This window comes from Carica papaya, chromosome 6, assembly GCF_054855325.1.
Source record: "Carica papaya isolate Zhongbai chromosome 6, ASM5485532v1, whole genome shotgun sequence".
NCBI lineage: Eukaryota > Viridiplantae > Streptophyta > Magnoliopsida > Brassicales > Caricaceae > Carica > Carica papaya.
The window spans coordinates 8,202,790-8,222,384 of NC_142314.1; the positions used below are offsets into that span (position 1 = coordinate 8,202,790).

Sequence of the window (19,595 nt, forward strand, 5' to 3'; positions counted from 1 at the left end):
TAACCTAAAACAATATTTGAAAAGATATATGTATGTATGTATGTATGTATATATATATATATAAATATCATCAGTAATCACATATTAATGGTAATGAGAGGAGGTGGACTTTAAACCAATTAAAGTTGGTTAAACAAATTGTCTTGTTAATTACATTTAAGTCACTAAACTTTTTTGTTTTTTTTACATTATGTGTGGTTAAATTTATTTTCAATAAATGTGATGGTAAACAAAATACAAGTGAATTACAATACAAGAGTTCTTATCTATAATATCAAACAATCAAATTCTTTCTTTTCCTATAAAATCTTATTAAGAACCAAGAACACACTAATGTGTTACTTTGGATTACTTAGAAAACCTATTAATGGCACAAAAAGAAACAAAAACATCTAACTTCATGAATGGATAAACAAATTAACTAATAATTAGCAGCTAATGATTATCAATTTTTGGTCATTAATTAATAAATTAGTAATTGAAGCTTAATTCTGTCTTAACTATCAGGGGAGGGAGATGTCCAAGTAGCAGGGAATCGACTAGAGGAGACAAGAGGAGGCAGCAATGGCATGGGGCGGAGATTGATGTCAAGTGGGATGAGCAAGTCAAGGTCATTAAGAATCTTGACCAATTCCTCTACCAAAAGTGATCTCCTACTCCACCTTTCTCCCATGTCTTGATGGTTCATTACGTGACTTGTCCACACTGCAAATTTCACCTTATTCAACTCTTCCACATCTTTAAACACAATCTTGAAACCAGAACACCAGTGCTCCTTCTTGCTATCAAGATAACTGCATGCACGCATTAATTAATCAATGTCATACACCCATTGTATATGTATTAACTATATGGTGGTATGTTATGGTGGGTAGTTAGATATACCATGAAATTCTCTGTTTGATGGCAGCAATCTTCTCTGCAGGTGTGGAAATATGGACACAGAATTCAACTGCATCTCCCATCTCAGGACTGCGATAAAAGTTGCTGATTGGTTTTTGCCAAAGTACACTATTTGGGTGTATGATCTTCAGGTTATCATATCTCAAAAACATGGTTGTAAGAATATTCATCTCCTCCACCACCATCTGCTCGCATGTACATATATATGCACCAATCACTAAATGTAACTGCTCTTTTGATGTGTAAATTAAAACGTATGTGTATTAAATTTAGGTACCTGAATTCCATCAATCTCACATCTATCACCCACATCATAAGGATGCACAACAAACAAGAAGATGATGGATTCGAAAATGGTCTTGCATGTATTCCCAAAAATGAAGGCGACGAGGACAAGCTGAGAGCTGACAAAGAGGAGAAACTTGGTGGTGGCGATTTCCAGTATGAGGAGCCAGATGACGGCTATAATGACGCCAGCAATAACATTAACCATCTGATGAAGCTTGTTTACTGCTGTCTTTGTGTCATTCAGTGTCAATGCAAGTGCTCTTCGTTCCCTAAATGCATTCACCTATAAACACTCAAGTTTATTATATATATATTCATTTATCTTCCACTTGTATATAAAAGAATATTAAAGGACAAAAGGGGTATAAGAGAATGATTTGGTGATGTGATGCTACCTACCAGCCAGTTCTTCAAGGATGATTTGCTAATTCTTTTATTCTCAATTGCACCTTCGAAAAGTGTCATCGTCTTCAAAGCCTCATCTTCACGTAGAAATCGCAGCAAATCGTCCAAGTAGATGTACCTGCCATAAATACAACTCAGCACATTTTGATCAATTGATCTGATTCTTGTGAATATTTTCTACTGTTTAGCTTATGATTATTAATAGAACTTTGAGAATGGAGAATTAATTAATTAATTAATTATATATTAATAGGAAGATGGATCATGCATGAGATATATACGTACGTTGCTCCATCCCTGGCCACATTCTTGAAAATCTTTCTTGCAGCAACTTTAGCTTCATTTTCACTTCTTATCTGACTTGTAGATTCATCTTCATTAGGATTATCTAGTAACTGCTCATCCAATGTTGACAATGAACCATGACGAACAATCTTTATCAACCTCTTCATGTTCCATGCAGAAATGTTCTTGTGGTTAAGTTTATGCAGATGATCAATAGGGATCACCTCATCATTCTTCCTGGAACTCCCAGGGGGAAGTTTTATACTCTTGAGTTCCTTGCTTCCACTAATTTGTCCCTGATTACCCATAACCGATTTCCTTCCACTCTTACCAGGAGCTGGAAAAACAGAGAACCCAAGTTCAGGTGGAACCACAGCCCCTGCTTTTTCTAGTTTACTTACTTCTTCTCTGATCTTCTCTTCCTCTTCTTCAATCCTCTGTATCTCCGCCAATGGCGGACCTGATAAAGTCTCAATTACGTATTGATTGAAAATGGATTCCTGAATCCTATCAAAGTACGTGCTCACATGAAAAGAAGAAGCGAGGACTTTAACCATTAAGGTTTTTAGTAACCACAGCAAATTACCCACCAAAAAGCACCATAGTATTTTGGTGACATAACGGAGGAACTTGCTGTTCGTCTCCCCTTCAACTTTCTTGTCGAACAGCAAATGCCATGTGAGAAGGACGAGACCCAACCAGCAACAATTTTGCACGGCTTTTCTTAATCCGTACACGAAATACAATACCCTTTTTCGCAAAAGGAAGTTCCTCTCAATGAAGAAGACAATCAATCTAATCCCCCAACCAGAAACCAACCTGCCGCAAATTAAAACCAATAAGAACACTTCCCATTTCCACAAACGGAGATCCCAAAGGGTTTTCTTTTTCCAAGAACGAATTGAGAGGCTGGAAACTAGAGCCGAGACAATTAGCAACAAGCTGAACCATTGGATCAACGTCAACGCGTTGAATTTGGCAAACCGCCGGTATTCCTCCGGCAAGTCTTCGCCGGCTAATGGGTCGTCTTCTTCATCCTCCATAGCTTTTGCCATCATTCCCGATTTGAGTTGACCCGACTTACCCATCCACCCGGAAAGCCTCTGGTCCTCCTGCACATTCGGGTCCTGCAATCTGGATCTCGTTTTCACTCTCGACAACAACGACGACCTCCTTTGAAACGACGCATTAGACGTGCACCTCAACACCTCGTCGACCCTCCTCTCCAGGGTGCCTCCTCTCTTTTTTGTCGAGTGCATGGATGATTCGACCGACGCATCGGGCGAGTTAGGCCCGGGGACGTCAAAAGAGACCCGTAGTTCCTTTGAAATATCCAACGGCGCTGGAGACGTCACGAAGCTCTTACGCTCCGCAGCTGCGCCGCGCCTTGAGTCTTCACTTTCCAAACCGTCGATGTCGACGGTGATCTCGCCGGCACTGATGTCATTTCCAGCTCGGTTTCTAGCTAGCACGGACGTCAATGAGGAAGAGCTGGAATCGGAGGAGGCGAAGTTATTATCATTGTTCGGTTTGGTAGGATCAACCGCTTTCACTGTTTGATCTTGCCGGCGACCTTGCCGATGACATTGGCGATCAACGGCGTCGAGATGGAGGAGAATGGGGAGTTCTTCCTGTTTGGGGTTGCGGGTATCCTTATCCTCGGCATTAGGGGAAACTCTGCTGCTCTTGTATGACCCAGATGATCTAAAAGACTTCTTGAGAGAGAACTCCATTGATAAGAATATATGCAGGGTTAACCTGAGTGGGTGTTATATAGTGATAGTATGATAATTAAGCAAATAATAAAAGGGCAGTAGACTCGTTCTGGTTCAAGTTGGTTCTTAACGGTGGTCTCAACGGCGGGTGGATTTGCCTGCTTTATCGCTTGTTCATGTAGCTTTTGTTGTTCACCTTTTTTTAAAAAGAAAAAATAGCAAAGCAAATTACAGAAATAACTTCTTCATCTAAATGGGGTTTAACGTTCACAATTATGAATCCCATATTTGTATGTATCAGAAACATGTTAATATATATATATATATATATATATAGCTTTTGTAGAACTTATTTGATGGAACTGAAAAAGTTGGGTTTGTTTTAAGAATATGGCTATTGTAGTATTGTTAGCACCATTTTAGAAATTACCATGATTATGAATTTATCACGACTATTATTGCATAATTACTGGCACGATATTCTCTCAATCATCATCAGTAAGTTTGTATAGCGTTAATTTTCCTTTTTATTTTATACACTAATTTTTAAAAAAAGTGAAAATATAGTTCTAAACTATTCTTCACAACTACAATTCAAACAAATACTATATTATAAGTTTTAGTACTGAAATATTTACAAAATGTTTGATTTGTCACATAAAATTAAAAATATATTGAAAATGAAATTAAATTGATGGACTGATTTAACTATGATTACTCTATAATTATTAAAAAATGTTACAACATATTATATATATGGTCAACTTTATTAATTAAAATAACTACATTAAATTTGTCAATTTAATCTCTCATGTAATAATGTGTATCATACCTATATTGATACAAAACATATACTACAAGAACAAAGACGGCTGATGTAGCCTTGTATAATTAATACAAGAACATAATGTTTAACCTAATAGTGGATATGTCCTATAAGGAATTAGGTTATGAAATTAATAGCCATTATGTAGTAAAGATTGATTACATTGTTCTAGTTGGTGGACCTGAATTACTTGGTAGTTGTAATTATTTGAGGACCATGAAATATGATCAAGAAATTTATTTTTTAAAAAAAAAAAAAGAACTCATTTTATTTTCAAAACCATTGTGACGCCACTAAATATTTGAATTTAATTAATAGATTAATTTTTTAATTATTTAAATTTTAGTAATTCTAGAAATGTCTAATTATATATACTTTTATATCCTAAATTCTCCAAAAGTTTATTATTAAAACATTTAGGATACATGTTCAAAAGTTTTATTAGCTTATTTTCATGCTTCATAGCAATTTTGTTTATCAAACCACACCTACCATTTCTTATACCTCAGGCAAGAGAATAAAAAAAAAAAAAAAAAATCTTAGGATCTATGAGAAACTGAGAACCTATAAATATGCAGGCGGAGTTAATAACATTCACTATCACTTTACAAATAAATAAATAAAGATGCAGAATAATTCATTTTAAAATTAAATTTTCAAACTACTTTCCCACGTGCAATATACTCCGGCTTTCAAATGCATGGATTGTGCATGCAACTCGGGGTCCGTTAACCCCATTTGAAATCAACTACTAAATGTAATCACACAGACTCTAATCCATTTATACGAACGTACAAAAATTTCACCATGCCCTTGCTGGCCTTGCCTGCGTTCTTTTCTCCTCATAGATTACCATTTCCTCGGGGGTGTTTCTATGTAAGCTGTGATTAAACTTAACGCCTGAGTTTTGCACACCATCCAAACGCGTCCACGATTCTTTTAAGCTCCTCTCAGAGGGTTTCAGTTGCTTGGTCGGGAAAACGCAAGTAGTCATGCATACCACATTTTTTTTAACATGACTAGCACGTAACTTGGCACATGCAACAAAAAATATTAAATCAACCAATCAAAAGAAAAGAAAACACCCTGCAAGACTTGTAGAGTGCTGAATCCAAACGCTGCTCGTATGTATTGAATTAACCATATCAAATATCAATAAGAAACAATTAAAAACAAGTAATCTGACTGTTTGTTACTGTAAGGCCGCAAACCCTACATTACAAGGTCATTCATATCATCATCATCACTTACTCATATGAATCGCACAAAAGAGAAATTTAGTAATTAGAGATCATATAAGTAAAAGCTTCTGACAAATGAGGCAATCAAAAGGCTTTATCATTTTAAGTAATTACTGTACAGTATCAACGAAAATATGCTCAAGTTATGAAGAATATGGTATCACTTTTATCTTCTATTCTGCCCGCTTCAGTGAGTGGCCTCTTCTGAGGACAGAAAAAATTCCTCCGGATCTCTCTTTTCGACGATCCTCACTTTCAACTCCAACCTGTTCAAATTATGTCTCAGCCTTTACTCATATACAAATTGGTTTAATGCAGATTAATTCTTTTTTTAAGAATAATGCAGACAGATTCTTGATGACATTCCAACATGAGGTGACACTCCATAAATTGTCAGTGCAACCGACTAACCTGTTAGATACAGGACAAATATGCTCTTGTGCATAAATTATAATACAAATTAAATATGAGTATATTTATTTCACTGGGGATAAGAAGGTAGACAGGTATGCTCAATAACGGCATACTTCCTTTATTTCTAAAAATAATAATAGTAAAGACATACTTCTTTTGCAATTTGCTGTAGGATCACTATGGTTTCAGAAAAATCAGGTCTCAAAGCAGGATCCTGCTGCCAGCATTTCTCGAGTAGCTCAGAAAGCTTTGGATGTGTATTCTTTGGTATTGTAGGCCGGAGACCCTGAAAATATTTACAAGTTTAAGTATTTGGATACACCAGTTCGTCGAATTTTGTGTCTGGTCTTTTCCTTCTAGAAACATAATGAGTAAATATTTTCACAAATATCGTAGACAAATGTTGTACCTTTTGAACCACTCCAACTGCTGCTTGCAATGGCGTTAAGAATTCATAGGGAAGCTGAGAAGCCAAAAATTTAAAAAGTTTGAGAAAGCGAGCACAGTAGTTTTATCATGAAAACCACACTACCTAGAAAATAATACTTCAAAATTACCTTTCCTGTCAGTAACTCCCATAACACAATTCCAAAACTGAATACATCAGCCTTGTGATCATACGGCTTGTGTTCTATAACCTTCAATGCAAAAGAACTGTTGTAAGAAAATGACAAGATCAACAAGCAATTAGAATGTTTATAATACTCAAACCAAACAAAATTTGAAAATACCATTAACAATGAAAAGAACAAATAGCAAACCGTGTAACAATGATCATAAGATCTGAGCAACAAATTAATCTATAATAATAAAGGAAGCACTAGATTACTGGAAAAAATATTAGGTCAAAAACATATTTCCTTATTTGCTGCTTAGTAACATTTTCCTTCAAGCATACTAGTTCAAACACTTCAACCAAACCCCATTCAATAAATTTAGCCAAAATATATGCTCAGGAAGAGGATCTCAGTATGTGCATAGTAGTCGAGCTGATACTTCTTAATCGAGTTTGACAACTCAAGTTTGAGTCTTACTCCCATGCCATCCAAAAAAATATATATAAAGGGCTCACCTCTGGTGCCATCCACCGGTATGTTCCCGTTTCAGCTGTCATAACTCCAGATTGAGCTTTCACCCTAGCAACCCCAAAATCAGCAACCTTAACTACCTGCCAGGCAAAGCATACAACATGATCATTCAAAACAAGCTAATTTTGTAGATACACTGTATAAACTAAATAATGAAAGTTAGTACCATAGAAAATAAAATGAGTAAAAGGATTTAATAATAAAATATATCTTGCAAAGTCCTTGAATCCTAAATATGGGCGTACTTCCTATTCAGGTGGACTTCTAGGCTCTTCAAGGCAGCACAAATCACATTGAACCATATTAAACCAAATTAAACTAGGACTGTCTTCACTAAATCCCATTTCCAGTTTAGATTACTAAACCAATCTTATAGCAAGAAGAAATCTTACTATAAACTGTTTATTCCTAACAAAATTGTAAATAAATTGAAAACATGGAAACACATGAAAATAAGAACACTAAATTGCCACCACCACACACTACAGGTTTACATATAGAAAGACTCCTAAAGAAATACAACAATAGAAAACCAGATGATTCTCAGAAGCAATGGAAGCCCTGACCGACAACTTTTTGTCAAGAAACTAAACTGAATCTAGCGATACACAGACCAAATTTCTGAACCAGCCAAGAACAAGAAACCCACTAATTACAGTCGGCTTTTCTTGGCTATCTTGTCTTTTGTTGCTAGTCAGGAGAGAGGAATATCCCTTCACTCTCACAATAGAAGATGTAGCAAGATAGGGAATTTTTTTTAAAATGTCCAATATGACATTTCTAGCCCCCAGAACATAATAATAAGAACTGAATCAGCAATCTCCGAAACTTAATCCACTAGATGTGCTTCTATCAAGCCACCTATGCTCCAACAGCACACTTCATCTAAAAATATATATAAATATACGTATTCATTTCTTACCATTCAAACAAATTTAGAAATATTCATCATTTGGAAATTCATATTCATAATCAGAGAAATAAATTACATGTCAACTCTTATTTCAAAAAAAAAATTACGTCAACTCAGAAATAAAGGGCAGAAGCACTCCAGTGAAGCAAAATTATTATGCACATTCCACAAAGGATTATTTTTCGGAAGAGTTGACTATAATGCAATAATAGCAATTTATATTCTTACACTTGTTATCTAAAAAAAAAAGCAATAGTAGCAATTTAATGATGCGAACGAGATGATATCCAATTGGACATATTTCAATAAATAATAAACTTATGAGATGGTATATATTCATTTATTATTGAGGAATTTAGCTTATTAAGGAATTATTAACTATAGTTTTATGATTAGTATGAGTTCATTATTTCCTATTGATTCAGGATGTTATTGACTTATTCTCTATTCTAGGTTATTCAAGTAATTAACATTGTTTCATTTAGCAGAATTCCTACACATATTTCTATTTGATTATATTTTGGGGCTAAGTAGCGTACCTTGTCTTAATTATTTGTTAGATTATTCATTTGACAATTATTCAATCATTGAGTTATTGATTTAATTATTTAAATCCAAGATATTTAGTCTCAGTTCCGAATAAATTTTCCCCAAGTCTTCTCTGAAGTTCTCTTTGTTCTACATCAAGAGTCCAAAATTCAATTCATGCCCTAATGATCAAGCACACAAAACGATCTGCCCTCGTCCCACTGCTCACCTTCTCACCGACGACAAATTGTCCAAAGAACATCCTTCACAAAAACTCTTCCTCTCCTAGCATAAGTAGCTGCTAAATCTGTTCATCTCAGAAAAAGAAAGTAGCTGCTACATCTCCCTTATCAATGAATCAAGTTGGTGAGCAAACAGAATAAATACAAAAGTCAGTTTGTCACATTTACTAGCCGCTGATGAGAGGTTGTTGACCCCTCCTTCACCAAGGTATTAGAGGCTGGCTGACAACCTTCCCACCAAATCTTGGTGTTTACCATCACCAAATAACCACTGGAATCAATAGATCTCCTCCTTCTTGGCCCCGATGAAAGACCATATCCAAAATCAAAGTCCCCAGTCGAATCCCTCATCAGAAAATTGACATTAGACAGCAGGAAGTCAGCATATGCTCCCATACGCCGACCATTGCCAATGAGTTTCAGAATCCTAAAGCCTACCATCAACTAGTTCAAACCGGTTTGACCCAATCCAGTTCAATTTGTCTGGTTCAGCCACCAACAAACAGATACTCAACGTTTCCAAAATAAGGTTTTTGAGCATTCTCTTTCACTTTTTGACTTGCTTTGGTCAAGTCCACATTCTACACTCATCTTTTGGTAATTTGATAATGTGGACAAGTGAATTAATGTTTATCTATGTATTCCATTTGAAGTTATTTGATTTAAGATGTAAACTAAGTCTTCCCATTGGGTTGATGGAAGAGAAAATGAATGTACTGCTAAATAGTGTTATGGCATCACGTTAAGTGGCTTGAATGCTTACTTGAGGACATCGGTTATATGTTTACTAAACCTTCTCATTCAACTAGTATTGTCTCTCAAAAGTATACTAGGAACCAGCTAAGTCAAGGTGAGATGCACTTTGTTGATTATGAAGACCCTTGGTTGGTTACAAACTTCTCAAGCACTCAAATATCAATTTGAAACTTGAAGTTGCTTACTACATATCTGCGCTAATTAGAATGATTGCAGCAGATATTCCTTAGGGTGATACAGAGATGAGAAAGTTTTGAGCTAATTGTTTCATCATTTAAAATATCAAGTGATGGACAAAACTATCACATGTTAGAGAGATCTTAATTCTAAAAATAATTGCAAGAATTAGACCATCTTCAGCAGTGTTGGATCTTGATTATAAAGAATTTATTATAGAAATGTCCAAGCATTTCCTGGAGTCTATCCAACCTCCACAGATGAATGTCATCTCATACATGAAAGTAACTATTATCACTCTTCCAAAAGAAAAAGATTGTACCGAGTCGCCCTCTCCACTCCTACATGGTGTTTGAAAAGATTACAAAAAGGTTTTGTTGATTGCTCATAGGAGAGTTCTTGAAAGTTGTGTCATTAAGTTTAAACCATCTTCGATGCAGCTACAATTATGTAACAACCATCATACTCACGACATCTCTCTTTTTTCTGTTGGAGCAAGATGATGTGACTATCGTCGATCTGTAAATCTTTGGTATACGGGTGGCATCTCGTTGGTGCCTATATTTAATACATTTTCTCACTTTTATTTCAAAAAGTTATGGATAAAACAACCAAGGATGTTGTGGAAGATTAATTTCTATTATACATACTGAGCCATCCCTGTCGCCTACAATCTGTGGTCTATGGTCTATAGTCTTCTGGGGATTTGATGGGTTGGGCCAAGCTCGGTGAGGGAAGAGTTATGGGCGTGGGGAGGGTTTTGTAAAAAAAAAATATTAAACTTATTCCTTTAACTATTCTTTGGGTGATAGGAAAAGAGAGAAATAGAAAAGCTTCTGATGGGGTGGAGAATGATACATCTAAAATCAAAGATAGAAGGTTTCATTAGTTTAGCTCTATTTTTTTAAAGCATGACATGTATAAGGTGGAGGTTATTGGACATGTCATAGATAGTATTACCGAGTTGTAAATTTTTTATACATGGGTTGCACTCCCTTGCGGTAATACCTTTTATATATGGTTATACTTTTTATTTCAAAAAAAATTATACAAACTGAGTCATAAACTGATGGATCTTTTGATTTAATTGTAAGCAATGATGTTGTTATGGTCGAAAATGTTGGTATTCTCATTGATTTAAAGAAGAAAAAGTCTCATCTGAAAATATTATCCCAAAAGTTTGACTATTAAAAGTAATGAGGACAGTTTAGCTATTCTTCCTTTTATGGACTTTGTAAGTCATAATTGGTTCACTAAGTCTTGGGAATCCTTGATTTTGGAAGCAATTCTTGTTTTCTCCCAGCAATTTCAAGTTTTCAAGCTTCAAGTATTTAGAAAAAAAATTCCAAATTTGATATTTTTTCCCCTTGAGACATTTCAGAACTCGATTCTGAGTTTTTCACCAAATATAGTAGAATGATGCAGAACAAAGAAGTACTAAGGTCGAAATTATTTCTTCTTCCAAAAGAAAACTGAAGTGGGCATATTTCAATAATAATAAATATTTATGTAATTGCAATGTTTAATGCATTATTGAGTTACTTAATTTACATTTTTGGATCGAAAAAAAGCTAGGTCGGGTTTTCAACCCATCTGCCTGCCCCATTAAGAAAACCTACCCGCCACAAAACGTTCTTTTTTGTCCAAAAACGTAATAAACTCATTGAAATTTTACTTAATTTGGTCTTTCAAGTTCCATCAATACACTAATGAATTAAGTTTTTTTATTCCACTTAATCAAATATTATAAGCAAGCCACCACCAAATAATACACCTACTAAATTGCAAGTTCGATGTCTTTGGTGAAGTTTGAAGTCATGGCCTTCAAGTAGAACACAAAAATCTCAACCACTAGATTATTGTGTTGTTATTGAGGTATTTAGCTTAATTATTATTACAGGCTGATCATTAGTATGAGTTTATTGTTTTTTGTTTAGTTCAAATGCTATTTTTAGAAATGTTTCTAGTATAGGTCATTCAATTAATAGCTATTTCAATTGGTAAAATTTCTATATAGATATATCCTGTATTTTGGTTATATTTTGGAGCATATAAATAGGGTAGCCTAATTTAATTATTTGATAGATTACCAATATGATCATTATTCAAATATTGTTTTATTAATTTTACGATTAAGATATGAGATCTCTAATCTTATTTGCTAATAAATTCTCTCTAAACCTCATGCTTAAGTTCTCTATCCTATATATTCCTTTTATCCAAGGAAAAAGAAAGAATAAATACAAACTGAAGAATGCATCTTACTTCGTTTTCATCCATTAGAAGATTGGCAGCCTTCAAATCCCGGTGGATTATGTTGTTTTGGTGCAAGTAGTTCATCCCTTTGGAAACATCTATTGCTACTTTCAGTAGGGATGGAAGCTTGAATACACCCTTCTGTTTATGTAGGTAGTCGTAGACACTTCCACCAGACATAAATTCTGCAGTGGAAAATAAAAAAGAAAAACAATGAGGAATGGGAAAATAAGGCAACGAGACTCAACAGGTTTATAAAGCAACAAGAAAACCAAACAATGATTTCAACTCTCATTTAATTTTTAAGTTACCACATAAAATTAGGAACTCAATCAAATATACCTGTCACAATACACAAACTTGGCGGTTTGGTGCATGCACCTATAAATTGTACCACATTTTTGTGTCGAACTTTCCTGCAAAGAGTATTTTGTAGATATATTAACTGTAAAATCTTTGAGACATGTCTCCATTTATGAAATTTAACTTTCATATACATTGTATAACAAAAGGATAAATGGAAGTAAAATGCAAACCTCATAATAAAAACCTCCTGCGCAAACTCTTTCTCCATATCGGTGTTTATGCGCTCAGGCTTGAGGATTTTAATAGCAACCTCCTGACTGCAGTATGTACCTCTATACCTGAATTAACCAAACGAGTGTCACCCCAAGGCTCAAAGTTCAATCAGCTTTTGTACAGAACATGCTACAAAAGCAATTAACTTACAGATCGCCATATGACCCTGAAGCAACTTTGCTTTCAAACTTCAAGTGTTTAAGATCAATTTCCCAAACATCAGTTCCATCACTGGGTATTGCCACATGATTAGCTTCACATTTGATCCCAGTTTGCTTATGTTCACTTGTGGCTGTGGGAGAAAATGAGGGAGATGAAGAACGATCATTGGGCCAAGCCTGCCGCTGCTAATCAACCCAATTAAAGAATAACTGTGAATGCCTTGTTCTCAACACATCAAGAAGACATGAAGAAAGAAGCTATATAAATAGATTAAAGCCCATATAGATACTTGTCAGTTGAAAAGGTGAAACTTGTTATATGTATGGGATTTTCTTGAAACAAATGTGTTTAAAGCATTAGATCATTACAAACAATTTGAAGTACTTAAAAGCTAATTTAAAAAGTAAGTACTAGTCGAAATATGTTTTATATGCATATATACAGGGTAATTAGGTGGTTGAATAGGTAATCAACATGATAAAGAGAATAAGCATTTCAAACTAATGCAGACGATGTCAGGGAGGAGATGCTTTTTTCTTTTTTCTTTCTTAAAGCGGGTCATAAGCAGCAGCCAATAACCAACCAGCTAATGAGATTACCCAAAAAGTGAAATTTAGGAGAGCAATGAGTTGATTTTATCAAAAGTCAAACACCCACCAAGGAACTACGAAAGTCTTTTACATGTTTTTTCGTAGCGAAAAAAAAAAAAAAGATACTATTACACGTCACACAAAACATATGAGAAAGCATTCAGTATTTTAATCTCCAAGGATAGTTGTAGATGGGTGCTAATTCCTTGGTGCTTGATCGTGATTAATATTCTTGTGCCCTCCCAATAAAAATCAAGGCACGTCATATAAATTTGAAAAAACTGCTCGTAAGAGCAAATGAAATAATATGTTTATCCAGATGGAAAGTAAACAACTCTTTGAATGCTTCAAAGGAACTCAATCCACCAGATCAAGATCTAACATATGAAACTTTTTCTCCCCGAGACCCTACCTAAGAAGCCATAAAAGACAAATGAATTCTTGGGATCCATCCTCATGAAGTGTATTAGCTTCCTTTTAGCAATTAAAAACAAAATGACACAATGGTCCTATATAGTTTGGTAAGAAAAATATTGCATTATGATATTATAAAATATTTTCATTTAAAGCAGCCTCCTTTCACGATTTTCTTTCCTTCTTTATCTGCTTTTTTCTCCCTTTTTTCCCCAATCTTCACTACTTTTCTCTCCCAGTCGTGCTCTTCAACCATATCCAAGGCCTTTCTTGCTCACACAGTCCTCGCTTCCTCCTTCATCAAATGTCCCTCTCTCCTCTTCTTGCTTCCGCGATTCTGGCAATTTGCTCCCGAAAAATTTGCCTCCCCCGGCCCCCCACCCATCTATTGTGTTCGAATACCAGAATCAAGACCTAGATTCTTTTTCAAATGACACTGACTTTTTTTTCTATACGAAGCTATATATTATAAAATATTCTATTACACAATTTAGATTGCCAGAATATTAAAGAGAAACGACTTTAAGAGAACCAAAAAGCATCAGTTGATTTGAGACAATTCCCAAACTCTTACAATTGCAACAACCAACAAAATAAAGAAAAGAATTACCTCAATTTTTAACACTTCCTTTTCCAATGCGACAGTAAGTTGCTCTGTTTCCTGAAAATTTTGAATCAAGCCCATCAAATATGTTGCAGTGATGAAATTTCCGTCTTTGATAGAGTTAGTGCACTACATGACTAATAACTGAAACTCACTATTTCCAGTATGATTTACATGCCAAGTACTCAAATAAATTACTTAACCCATGACTTAAAAAATGCTAAAAGGATAAACAAAAGCATCCTAAGATCTACAAGCAAACAGCAGCTTTATCATATAGTGGGAATTAGAAGTTCCTTTTCGGTACTAGAGTTACCAGCATGCTGTTTTCAATTAAATAATGGAAATGAGAGGTACCTCATATGGCCAACCATCAACAACAAAGACATCTAACGAAAATCCGTCTACTGTGGAAAAAGCATGTGCTTCCTGGATGTTAAGGCCAATCTCAGCAAGCAAGGCAGTCAGCTGCAAAATTAGTATGGCATTAGTCAACATGGCGAATGAGAATAAAATTGTTATAATAATACAGAAATGATCGTCATATAGAAGCCAAAGATTCCTTGCATAAGCTAGAAACTATAACTACAAGGCCACTGACTACTGCCAGAATTATGTCATCTGAAAGGCATACCTATGCAAGCTAAATATCAGAATTATAGCATCCCAACATTTCAAAACTTAATAGACATTATATAGATCTCAATAAACCTCATCCATGACTGGATACGTGCACAGAAGCATGAATACCAGAATATGTTTAGGTCCAAGACATGCGGGTCTCTTAATGTTTAGGAAAAGCATATCTTAGCTATTCCAGGTGGAAAATGACCAACCAACCTATTAAGTTGCCAACTGAAAGGAGCAAGTACTTATCTCAAACCCCTCATGCATCCATTTTTATATGGCCTAGTGTGTCAACAAGCAGAAGAAACCAACTTAATAAGTTACAGCCTTGTGTGCCAACAAGCACAAGAAACCAACTTAATTGAGTTACCAACTGAAAGGAACCAGTACTTGGAAATAAATTTCCCCATTGAAGAGAAGACAAAATCTTTTTAATGAATCTTAAAACACAGTGCAAATTTTCTACATTGAAGAGTCAGATTATCACATACCTGACTGAGAAGTTTTGGCTTGTCTTCCGTTGAAAATGTAATTTCATGCAAGGGCCTAAAACAGTACGAGTAGCAAAAGAGCATGAGTTTCAAAACTAGAAAATGAAAAATACTTCATCCAATGTACTCGAAACTATTTTGTCAATGGAAATTAGTGGGATCATTTGCAATGCAATAACGAGTGAAGATAAAGTAAGCATAAATATGCAACAATACGTAAAAGATAGTCAAAACTGGATATTGGCACGTTGTTATATGTTGCACTGCTTGCAGAATATGTTGCAGCTCATCTAAGTGGATCCCAAAAAGATCCCATCTCTATTTACTTCCCTATTGCAATAACTCATATTTCTTTACTTATCACTTCAATTTTTGAACTTTAAAACCATCATGCAGAAACTGATCTAGATGAAGACATTCAAAAGAAAGGCAATGTAATTGAAAATATGTTTATACCAATCTGACAAAACACAGCATAAGAAAATGAAAGTTACAGGACTTAAGGTCAGGAGAAGTTATATTTAAGGACTTGAAAACATATAGGCTTATATCTTGTAACAGTTTCACCAACCCTTTTTTTCCTAGAGAAGATGATGAAAGCTAAATTAAACCCGTCTATTATTAAAAGTAAGTTCTCACCATCCTCTCCCATCGCCCTATTCTAATGTTTTCTTTAATTAAAGCTGAAATGGTGATGCTAACAGAGAAAGCAGAACATCTGCAGGATGTTCTTCAAAACTGTACCACATCTTCCCTTCTTGCAGTGTGATAAATTTGTTTTCTTTGTTCTCTCCAGTTTTCCATCACAAAATGCTAGTGGAAGAATGACAAGTTAACTTGGTTATATCTAAAGATTAGGAAGTTGAATTTTTCATAGACCAGTAAAATAAATACACCTGAATAACTAAAAAAATTAAATTATGACATTCATGTTGGATCTAGATGGATCAAGTGAGTGAGCCAAATCTACAACATATTTAACAAGATGAAATCATATACCGTGAAAACCATGAATTGGCATGTACGGAACTATCACTCTCTGGATCCTGTGATTTACTAGCTTCAAGAGCAAGGGCCTCAAGATTGGGTGATGAACCAAAAGCAGGTGGCGGATGTATGCTGAGAATAGAGAGGCCAACTATAGATGTCAGGCATTGTGAGGAGATCAGCCAATGGATTAAATAAATAACAATAATAAAGAAAGAAAGTTTATAAGATTTAACTGATGTGCAATAAAGCAAGCAACAGCAAAAGTTTTAACTGATATACAAATACATAATAATTTTACTTTTAACAAATTTATTTACATTTTTCAGGTTTCTCAGGAATTAAAAGAGTTTCACGTCCACACCTCTGCCTGCTAGACATTCGTGGAGAACTTTGGACAATGTCATTGCTCGAAGAATCTGAACGAGCAGAATCATCTGGATTCCCATTGCGCTGAACCTGCACAGGAAATTGATTGCCATATTGTATTTGCTACTAAAATTAACAAACACAAACATAAAAAATTTTATGTCCTTTAATTTGTTCCTAAAATATACTAAAATAATTTGTCATAAAACATATACAGCAGATAAAGTTTCTTGCTAGTTGGACAGATTCTTTAAAAGTGAAAAATATTAAAAAAAAATGATAAAAGAAGAAAAATCATTAGAAGGAGGGGGAAAACACAAACTAAGATTATCCTCCAAAAGAAAAAGAAACAACAAAAATGCAATAATGATACATGATGGTGATCAGATCCATTTGCAAAAGCAATCCAAAAATATGATATTAAAACTAAAAACTTTATTACAAATGCAATTGTTATTCCTTTGACTTAACTAACTTTAACTAAATTACAAATGCAATTGCTACTCCTTTTAATTAACTAACTTTAAATTCTTAACATTCATTCACAAAGATTAAATTATCTATCACTATATAAGATAACCTCAATTCAAATTCAAAGCCCACAGCATATCTGAATGACTAGCACTGAAAAGAATAACTCAATTATGCAAATGAAATGCAACAATAAAAATTGTCAAAATTTGAAAATCATATACTGTAAAGATGCATCTAGCTCTTGCATTCCAAAGTATGAAACAAGCTTACATTTCTAAACACATTCCTATCGATTTCATGGTTAAGAGAAGATAGAAAAGGAGAATCAATCATGAAGGCACAGAATCACCACACTACTTCAAAATAGAGTCAATCAAATGATAATTATTTTGCTCAGACCTCCCAAATGCTGAAAATACCAAAGCAATCCTCAGCTCAGAAGTTGTGCTTATAAACATTGTATTCATACTTTGAAGTTTATAAAATAACTAAGAAACTCCGATTCCAAAATGATTGATGCTTTCAAAGCACAACATTGCATTTTTATTATAGCTTCAATTCAAATATCTCCTTGAAAGTGGATACCAAATGAAAAAAGAAAATCTTTTTTACGGCAATAAGCTAAATGAAAATAGGCTGACAATGAAAATACTGTTTGGGACCAATGTAGTCTGGGAATATCGGATATTGATATGCCACATGTGGACCCTAATCAAACCCAATCTAAAAGCAAAAAGGATAATAATCTTGCCATCACCAGTCAGGAAGGATTAACAAGACAAAATACCATACTCCACTCTCGCTGTGCCTGAGGGCGTATATGATGCAAGTACTTCTAATCACAGTAGTCCAGCGTCAAAAACAGAAAGTTCACTCAATCAATGGTTAACTGATGATGCTAACTCATAAGTGTAATGGACCAACCTGTACAAGTCGGACTTCAATCGCAGGCCTAGTAGCTGGATCTTGCGCCAGGTGAAGCAATCTCTTATGTATAAGAACATCTTCTGCCCTCTCCACATTCACATCCAAGGCATACCTTTAGCAGATGTTCAAGCACTTTAGCACGAGTTTAACAGCCATAAAACTTTAAGGAACTGATCAATCAAACAACTCGTTGCATATCAAAAGAATACACAATCAGAGTTTTAGCTACCATCAAACATCCTCCGAAAACCTTTAACATCCATGATAAAAAGTTAACATGTGCTTGTTTCTCAAATCTGCTCCGCTACAACCAGAAAAAAAAAAAAAAAAAAAAAAAAAAAAAAAAAGAAGGAAACAAAAAGAAAAATATCGAAATAAAACGAAAATGAGAAATCTCCACCCCAGCAACCAGAATGAAAATTTATAAACCAAATACCCAGTAGACCATCAATCTACTAAGACACGATGAACCTATAACCAATAAGCAATAAAATACGTCAAAACAAGTAAAGACGATACTTGGAAAAAATTTTAAAAAAAAAACTAAAATCCATATCCGTGAACTTGAAAAGTAATCTCCAAGTAAGGGATTCGATATCGAAGCGAAAAACTTAATATCCATAATATGCATGTAGACGACCAAAAATAGCGTGCGCATCCAAACATACACAGACACATATATAATTTTTACTGAAAAATACATATACAAATACATTGTATATGCATGTACGGAATCCCGTGGAAGGAAAAAGAAAAAGGTATAGGTACCGCGTAGGGAGTCGATTGAAGTGAGCCCAAAGCTCATCGTTGAATCCAGGCCGATTAGCCTCTTCGTTTCTCGATTCTCTGAGTCGACGAAGAACCTCATTGTATACCTCCTGCTTCTGCCTCTGCTGCCTTGTTTGCGTCAGAGAAGACGGCGTATCGTGCACTCTACTCCCGCAGCTCTCGTTGTCGTCCATCACCATTGAAGCCGAAAAAGAAATGCAAATAAAGAAGAGAGAACCAAAAGAGGCGGTGATCTCTTTTTGCTTCAGGCGTACGGGAGTGCCTTTACAGGGAGACGCAGCAGATTTGAGAAGAAAGTGAAATTAAAATTGAAAGGAAAATGAAAGAGAAGAATAAGAGAGGAAGAGAGGTCGCCTATGGCTCTGCATTCTATGTATATCCTTCAGCTTCCCGTCTAGATTTTATATACTGGTTTTTTTTAACATAACGGCGTAGCGTAGTGCGCACCATTGAATGACGCCGTACCAGCTAGCCAATGCTAATCCTCTTTGGTATTGCTATTTACGGTTTTCTCCAGTAATAAATGGTATTTGTTTCAAATTTTT

At 34.9% G+C, this 19,595-nt stretch overlaps 2 protein-coding genes across 6 annotated transcripts; both read right to left on the bottom strand.

The window, feature by feature from the left end:
* Positions 1–194: 194 nt before the first annotated feature.
* Positions 195–4,140, bottom strand: LOC110819000 (Mechanosensitive ion channel family protein). The gene is made up of 5 exons (XM_022048069.2): positions 1,882–4,140; positions 1,591–1,714; positions 1,181–1,474; positions 886–1,088; positions 195–794 (listed from the first exon to the last, which is right to left on the bottom strand). The coding sequence occupies exons 1-5, from the start codon at positions 3,612–3,614 to the stop codon at positions 497–499; spliced, it is 2,652 nt and encodes an 883-aa protein (XP_021903761.2). The 5' UTR covers positions 3,615–4,140; the 3' UTR covers positions 195–496.
* Positions 4,141–5,525: 1,385 nt separating this feature from the next.
* Positions 5,526–19,546, bottom strand: STY46 (ACT-like protein tyrosine kinase family protein). Of its 5 annotated transcripts, none has more exons than XR_015821301.1 (16): positions 19,030–19,546; positions 18,259–18,373; positions 16,812–16,950; positions 16,504–16,642; positions 15,505–15,559; positions 14,744–14,854; positions 14,393–14,443; positions 12,767–12,963; positions 12,574–12,681; positions 12,380–12,453; positions 12,047–12,222; positions 7,150–7,245; positions 6,635–6,731; positions 6,487–6,540; positions 6,229–6,363; positions 5,526–5,929 (listed from the first exon to the last, which is right to left on the bottom strand). XR_015821301.1 is itself a non-coding variant. In XM_088221843.1 (16 exons), exons 1-16 carry the CDS (start codon positions 19,227–19,229, stop codon positions 5,837–5,839), a joined length of 1,824 nt encoding a protein of 607 aa, XP_088077969.1. In that variant the 5' UTR covers positions 19,230–19,540; the 3' UTR covers positions 5,526–5,836. The 5 variants fall into 5 exon arrangements, 4 of the variants coding, with proteins under 4 accessions (XP_088077969.1, XP_088077970.1, XP_088077971.1 ...); XM_088221843.1 differs by having other exon boundaries at positions 6,635–6,715; positions 19,030–19,540; XM_088221844.1 differs by having other exon boundaries at positions 6,635–6,715; positions 12,767–12,960; positions 19,030–19,539.
* Between the last annotated feature and the right edge of the window lie 49 nt (positions 19,547–19,595).